Source organism: Lepidochelys kempii, chromosome 1, assembly GCF_965140285.1.
Source record: "Lepidochelys kempii isolate rLepKem1 chromosome 1, rLepKem1.hap1, whole genome shotgun sequence".
Lineage (NCBI taxonomy): Eukaryota > Metazoa > Chordata > Testudines > Cheloniidae > Lepidochelys > Lepidochelys kempii.
The window spans coordinates 310,720,688-310,728,849 of record NC_136380.1 but is presented as its reverse complement, the minus strand read 5'-3'; the positions used below and the strand labels follow the sequence as shown (position 1 = coordinate 310,728,849).

The window sequence follows — 8,162 nt, the reverse complement described above, 5'->3', positions numbered from 1 at the left end:
GGATTTCGGTTTTGTGGCGGAGCAGGAGCGGCGGTATTCTCTACTCAGACAGCGGACCGGGGGGGAGGCAAAAGTTGGCTGGATCCCTGTTTTGAGGCAGGGTTTTTCGTGGCGCAACCGGAGCGGCGGGACCCAGGTGGCGGCAGCTTTCCTCTGTCTTGGTTTCCCAGCGGGAGCCAGACAGCGCTTGGGCGGGCCAGGGAGGGAGCGAGCGAGCGAGCGAGCGAGCGAGGGAGCGGGCGGGCGGGCGGGCGGCAGGCAGCGGCGCTCCGGGCTAGCGCGGAGGGGAGGCCGGAGCGGAGCGCGCCGAGCCCCATTAACATTCCGTTCCACGTGGTGCTTGTTGTGGGCGCTCCAGGTTCCCCACCGGCGCGCCGTGGCGCCGGCGGGCGGAGCCTGCCCCCGTCGCTCGGGGAGAAGTGACAGGCTGGCCGGGGCTCTGATAGGAGCCGGCCGGAGCAATTCCCAAGGCAACCCAAGCTCGACCCCCTTCCCAGGCCCCGCCCCCTCCCTGGCGGCGGCGGCGGCCGCGGTGGGAACTGGTCGGGGAGTAAAACTCGACGTGTCCGGAAAGGTGCGCGCCGCTTTCCCTTTCGCTCCGCGCCCGCAGGCACCATGCTGGACCCGTCCTCCAGCGAAGAGGAGTCCGACGAGGTGCTGGAAGAGGAGAGGCGGGAGGTGCTGGTGGCGGCGGCCGGGGGCTGCAGCGGCAGCTTGCCGCGAGCCCTGCCGGCTCCCACCCGGGAGCCCCGCGCGAGGGAGCCGGGGCGCCAGGGCAGCGGCCCCGCCAGACCGGCGAGCCCCAGCCCTTCGGTGCTGAGCGAGGGCAGGGAGGAGCGGGAGAGGCTGCAGAAAGAGGAGAGGGAGAAGCGGCTCCGGCTGCAGCTGTATGTGTTCATCGTGAGGTGCATCGCGTACCCGTTCAACGCCAAGCAGCCCACGGACATGGCCCGGAGGCAGCAGAAGGTGAGTCGCCGCAGGCACCGGTCCCACCAGCCGCCCTCCCTCCCCCCTTCCCACTTCCTGCCTGGCCGCTGGGCACTGCCCGCTCCGCCCCTGCTCTGTCTGCGCTTCATGGTCCGCGAGCTTTGGGTTTGTTTTCTGCAATGCGACCCCTATCTCGGTGGCAGCAGCAGCGGCAGCTGATCGGCGCCTGCAGCCTGAGCCCGGCGTGCCTGCTCAGTCCGGGTGCAATCCCCGGGATCCCGCTACACGTCTCTGAAGTGCCATAAAGTATTACAGCGCCCGTAACTTCTTCTGAGCACGCCCGAGACCGGGATTGTGGGCCGTCGGCTGCCCACCTTTCATCCGAGTCTCTGCATTGATCGGTTCAGTAGTGAAGTGTTTTTGTGTCAGTTGGTCACACCGCACTGCTGAGAGTAATTTCCAGCTCACTAGCAGAGCATAGAGAAGCCTGTTCAGACACTACCATATTCTAGGCTGGGCACATCTCTGGTTCCTTCAACAGGTATCTCTTTAATAGGCGTTTGTTTAATGAGCCTCCAAACGTTTGGGAGGAAGAAAATGCAGTCGTTCAACAGAGTGATTGATTTTCACAGATGTTTCTGCAAAGGGAATCAATTTCTTGTATTTTATGTCCATGTTAATAGGATTATCTTTGCAGCAGATACTCCCAAAAGTAGAAAGAAAAGGAGGACTTGTGGCACCTTAGAGACTAACAAATTTACTTGAGCATAAGCTTTTGTGAGCTATAGCTCACTTCATCGGATGCTCCACTGAATGCATCTGATGAAGTGAGCTGTAGCTCACAAAAGCTTATGCTCAAGTAAATTTGTTAGTCTCTGAGGTGTCACAAGTCCTCCTTTTCTTTCTACTTTTGGGAGTAACAAATTTATTTGAGCATAAGCTTTCGTGAGCTACAGCTCACTTCATCAGATGCATTCAGTGGAGCATCCGATGAAGTGAGCTATAGCTCACAAAAGCTTATGCTCAATAAATTTTAGTCTCTAAGGTGCCACAAGTCCTCCTTTTCTTTTTGCGAATACAGACTAACACGGCTGCCACTCTGAAACCTGTCACTAAAGTAGGTTCCACAGTGCATTTTTAAAAGCAGCATGGCACTAGTGGCGTGTAGAAACGAGCAGAAGAAAATTTCTTTACAAATTCTAAGTTTTCAGGGTGACAGTTAAATACACCTGCATTGTCAAATGTGGGCATATAGAATCATTTTACAGAAAAAAAACTAATAATGGAAGACTTGTTAGAAGTACTAATTCAGCAGGGTATGATAGATGTCCTCCTTTGAGAGGCAAAACAGATGTGACAATGACATTAAACTCTGAAAGGTTTTTCATGCAAAAAATAATGTTCTGACCAAATACATCTAAAGATAAATCACGGATCTAATACAAAGGAGAATTGTTTGGTGAATGAGACAATCTGGCTATTTTGTTTCAGTGATTATTACTAAATGCAGACTCAAGATAAGGAGAAACAGTGTCTTAACAACTCAGAGAACCAATAACATGCGGTTGTTTGCTCTACCTTTAATAAAAGGCAAAGTTTCATTTGCTGTGCAATATATTTGGGGCAGGCTCCCAAGAGAGTGTGTTACTCTATGCTTTTAGATTTTTCAGGAGCTCAAAAATACTCAGTTACTGAAAAGTTTATTTTAAAATTTGAAATCTTTTCATTTTGTGCTTGGTTCTGTAAATATCACATAATCAGTTTCTAGAAAGATACTAAACAAACTCCTATTAATGACTTCTCTAGTGGCAAATGCAGAGAATCTTTTTAAATTCAATCTCCAGACAGAATACTTTTGATTCTGACTCTTGATCTTTTTGAGTATGTAAGGGCTATTGGGAAAGAAAATTGTCTGGGTATTGACTTTTACATAGATTCAAATCTTCATATATTTCAGAATGTATTTATTTTTAATTCACAAAATGGTTTGAATTACACTTGGTTTGTTGCTGTGAAGACTAGTAAACTGTTAAAGTGTTTACTGTTTTAGGGACATGTAGGGTGCCAGCATGAATGTGACTGATATAGGTGATGGCAGATTGTCACAAAAATCCAGTAGGCACGAACGTAATGTGAAGATAGTAACAGCAACAACAAAACAGCATATTGTAGTAGTTCTTTTATTACATTTTACTTATTTAAACAGAGAAACCCATGGTCAAGATTTTTCAAAAACAAGTGCCTAAAGTTAGGCTCCTAAATCCATATTTAGGACCTAAATAAGTGGCCTGATTTTTCCAAAATGCTAAGCACCCAGCTGTTGCTATTGGCTACAACCCTTAAATTCACTAAGTATTTTCATGGTAATGATCCAAGGTAGTACCATGTACATGGTGTTAATAAAGGTGTGTGAAAGAGGATCTGGAGGATTTCTGAGGTCAGTATAGGGCACTTATTGGTGTTGCAACCAGTGTAAAAGTGTGACACTTGCTCAATTAATGATTAGCCATTGACCTGTAAATCACCCAAACTGACATCTCCTCTCAAATCAAATGCCACTACCTGCAATTTTCACTTCTAAGTGACACGTGACATTCAGTCGTTAAAATGGGACAAATTTTCATTTGCTTTAAGAATTTAACTGTGGAACTAGAATGATGTTTTATGTTTTTAATCAGGCTGAAAAACCTAGTAAGAAAGAAAAACATGTCATTTTTCAGTGTCCATAACTGTTAGAAGTAAGCAACTATCAGCTGTTGTTGTTGTAATAATCTAGTAAAAGTAACGTTCTTAAAAATACTGTAGATCTGTTAGGCGTCAGCTGCTCAGCTAGAATGTTTTATTTAGCAGGAATTGTCTGAAGTGTAAACACACCTGTTTTCAGTACATGCCTCGTGATCATTTATAGTGCTGTCGGGAAGGTAACAGAAAGCAATATCCCGCTTTGTACCAGGGACGAATTTCAGGTTTAGCCATACACTCTGTAATTTCAAATTGCAAATCTACTTAAATCATTCATTTAATTTATCATTCATTACTTAGATTGCAGTAGGAACTACAGTGTTCTAGGTGTTTTCCAAATATGAAAGTCCTAGACCCTGCCACAAACAAAACCCATAATTTGAAATAATCTGAATTTTTGTCTATTTCAAAATTAGCTTTTTAAAACTTCATATGTATAAACTTTACTCTTTTCATATAATAACTACTCAAAGATTATTTAGCTATATCTTGATGATTTTCTTAGATTTTATTTCTTGCCCACAAAATGTTTAGTTATTTGTGCACTTGACAATTAAACATCTTCTTGAACTCTTTGGATATTGATAACTCGTATATTAATCAGAGCCACTAGACAACTAGGAATGTTATTTTAAAAACAGAGTATTGGATAACCTATATGAAAATTGCATTGATCTACTACATATTTTATTATTTGGATTATATAGTAAATTGGGCTGCTTTTTTATGCGTGAGGCCAGCTACTATAGACAGTTCCTGCTGTATGTGTTCGTTTCTCCTCCTGGTACACAAACTAATTACCCATACTTGTTAACAATAGGTAGGGGTTTGCTTACCTTACTCTTTCTCTACCCCCCTATACCTTCTTCCTACCCATTCTATAACATTCTCCATAATGCGTTAAGTAATCTCTTTAAGGTAAGTTGTCTCAGGAAGCTTCACTTCCAGATGCGTGGCTCTGTCTCACGTTCCCTTGTCACATTTGGAGGATATTCTGACTTCTGGCCTCATAGATCTTAAATAATGGGGTATCTGAAATCAAAAAACATTTTAAAAAGTGAACATCATGCTTATGCAAAGCTCCACAACTGGTATGTTCTGGGTAGCGAGTATGCAAGATCCTGCCAATGTGCCTCAGCCCTGACTAAGAGATTCATAGATTATTTTAAGGTTAGAAGGAACAATTGTAATCAAAACAGGTATCGTGCCCATTTTACAAATGGGCACAGACCATCTAAGTGACATGCCTAAGGTGAAACAGGAAATCTGTGGTGCGGTTGAAAAATGAACCAAGATTTTTCAAGTCCCAGTACAGTTCCTCAACTGCAAGATCGGCCTTCCGCCCTACCACATCTAAGGGTTAAAGTCTCTTATTCACATTTATTTAATCCTTGAACTCTGTTATACAGACGTTTAGTGTTACTTGTAATTATAATTTCTGTGGTCCTGTTCGCAGGGAACTGGACTGAGACCACCTCATTGGGTCGTTTGACACAGACCACTAAATAGTTCATGTGGTGTCCACTGGTGGTCACTAATGATTGGGAAGGATTTGAAATAGTGACCTACATGTGGAAAAACTCAAAATTCCAGCACCATCTCAGTCTTCCCAAAGACCAGATCTCTTGATGCTGTGCATTATCAGTGATGTTTTTGCTTGCAGACTTCTAGCAGTCTTGCTGATAAATTATCTAACCTCTTTTTAGTTTATTAGGCTTTGATCATTTATTTTTTTTCTGCTAATTCAGTATTCATATGTTGCTGAACAAATACTGCAAGATGTGCCAGACTGCTGCTTTTTGTTACGTGGAATATATTATCCAGTAGGGAATGTGATTGAAACCACATATTAAACTACAACCTCAGTCTGAACAGAAACAATATCTGTGAGGAGTTGGCTTATTTTTTTTAAAACCAATGCATTGATCTCTATGATAACCTGAGACCTCAATGCTTAATTTTATAGGCTGAGTTGTATTAATGAATTCAAACGTTTTTTAACTGTGATTTTAGCATTTACTCTACTTTCCCCTTATATTATAAGAAAAGTATCCAGCTCATTTCTGAAGCTCAGAAAACAAGAAATAAAAACAAGTATTAGAGTATTTTATACAAGAATTTCCATATTGGCTCAGATTAGTTGTTCACTTAATCCAGTAACCTGCTTTTGACTATAAATTACTGTAATTTCATCCCTTAATTTTATTTAAGCACAAGATATGTAAGAAAAATAGTTGCTAAATAGACATTAAAATTAATCTACAGGATTATGCATAACTAAAAATGTGTGAAATCTGACCCAAGGTGGAATCCTGCCACCCTATCCTTTTATTGACTTTTCTTTTGCTTGAGACAAAAGTTAAAACAATGGTCAAATGTGCTGAAATGGCTTAAGCATTAAATTGGAGGCTATCTAGCACAGACAGGTAGGAAGTCCTCAAGGGATCAGGGCAGGGGAACACCCTTCTGGGCTCCGTAGATATTTTGTCATGGGAATATACATGCTGAGTGATGAAAAACCTTCCACGTAAACTTCCAGGGTAGATCCACGTTTATTGTGGAAGAGGAAATGAAATAATGAAAAGATGCAGCGGTGGTTGCTGCAATACATTGTTGTCTGTCATCGTACTTAACACCGTTGTAGCATCAAAGCATCTTCAAGTATTTGTGGATTTATACTCCCCTTTGAGAGAGGGTAGGGTTATTACTTTCACTTTACAGATGTGGAACTGAAGAACAGAGAGACTAAGTTATTTTTCTCAAGTTGACACACTAAGTCTTCAGCAGAGTCAGAGTTGAATCTAGGCCTCCTGAGTATCAATGCAGTGCCTTAACCAGAAGACCATCATTCCAGTGGATATTGTGCGAACGTTCAACAACATGCTTCTCCAGATGTCTTGGAATGTTAATGTCACCAGTGTACATAAGTGTACTGAGGGTGGCATTCTATTTTCTATGAGCAATAAAGCCTGGTCTAAAACAAGTTGTGATTTTGTTCTTTGTTCCTGAGAATCCAATGAAGTGTATGCTGGTGTCTTTCTTCTCACCCCCACCCTCCAAAATACAGCTGATTCAATTTATATTTGGAAAGCTCATAGAGTAAAGCGTGTAAACAGAAATGGATTGTTCTGTAAACTGTTTTCACTCTAGAAAGAATTTTGTTTGTGAACATGCACACTCAGTGAGTTAGGGGATTAGATTGTGCCCTGAGGATTACATTCTGAACTACTTGAGTGGTGAAAGGTTGTGACAATTATAGTGCTCAGTTTTATTCATGGACTATATGCCAGAGGAATGCTCTCTATCTGAGTGACACATCAGGAGGAGGGTTCCTAAGTAAATGGAGGATGACAATTCAGTGCCTGAAAGGATATCAAACCACTGCTTTTTTCTTCCATATTTATAATTTTACTTTAATATGTACATACAGTAGAAATCCAAGAATGGGGGAAGAATTGAAAAATAAATCAATAAAAAACCTACCAAAAGAGAAATATTTCTAAGCATGATATGAAGTCATATAACACCAAGATTTAATTAAACTATGCCTTTAACTGATTATAAAGAATGGACACTAAAACTAAAACCAGAACTAAATCGGTCTAACATCTGAATCAGAAGAAGCAAAAAGAAAACTATTTCAAGTAATAAATGACTGACATTTCATATTTTTCACTTGCAAATAGGAGGGTGGGGTATAACCAAACAAACCCACAAATGAGTACATCAGAAACATTACCATTCAAAGCTGAGAATAATGGAATTCAATAATTCATTTTCATATGAATCCTACTAGCTTCCTTTTGCCTGTTTTTTCATTTTTCTAGGATTTTATCAATGGTAGAAAAGTTGATCATAAGTTATAATAATAAAAACCTCCAAGCAACTATCAGGAAAAATTTAGCAAGAAACAAAACCATTGTGTCCATCCCCAGGGAACACACTGTATTGTCATATTTCTTTTCGGCCTGTTTTGCCCAAGCAATATCTGGAAATACATCTGTTTTTCTTCCCCTGTTACAAACTATCTCCTGGATGCTTCTGGGACTCCTTCATATGATGGTCTGACCAAAGTAAAGGTAAATGTGGAAGTACCCCACAAAGCCAATTCTGATGAAGATTCCAGGGGTATTTCAGAAGAAGTAGTACATTGCAAAGAATTCTCACACTCCCTGCCAAGGCAGATCAAACTTAATCAGAAATGGTTTCTATCAAGAGAGGTAAAATGGAACATTGATCTTCTCCCCCCCATACCCTCAAGGAGAGCTAACACTCCCAAATTACAGCTCTTAAAATGATTTTCTACCATGTCTTTTTTTTTTTTTTTTCTGATGAAACTCAGGCTTATCCTTTACAAGCAACCTAAGGCCCTGTCTTGATGGGCAAAGTGTTTGTTTTACTTTCAGTTATCATACATATATCCAGTTAGCATGCCATGATTTGATAAGCCCTTTGAATGCCCAAGATGTGGGCTAACAGAGCTTCACATGTGT

General features: G+C 41.7%; 1 protein-coding gene across 21 annotated transcripts in view; it reads left to right on the top strand.

The window, feature by feature from the left end:
• Nucleotides 1-271: 271 nt before the first annotated feature.
• Nucleotides 272-8,162, top strand: part of CADPS2 (calcium dependent secretion activator 2) — a 593,917-nt gene continuing 586,026 nt past the window's right edge. For 9 of the 21 annotated variants that reach the window (XM_073328223.2, XM_073328221.2, XM_073328215.2 and 6 more), the window contains exon 1: nucleotides 277-966. In XM_073328223.2, the coding sequence (XP_073184324.1) occupies nucleotides 616-966 (351 nt within the window). In that variant the 5' untranslated portion in view covers nucleotides 277-615. Of the gene's footprint in view, nucleotides 967-8,162 lie in introns of all 21 variants that reach the window. The other 12 variants (XM_073328214.2, XM_073328210.2, XM_073328222.1 and 9 more) reach the window with 4 other exon arrangements.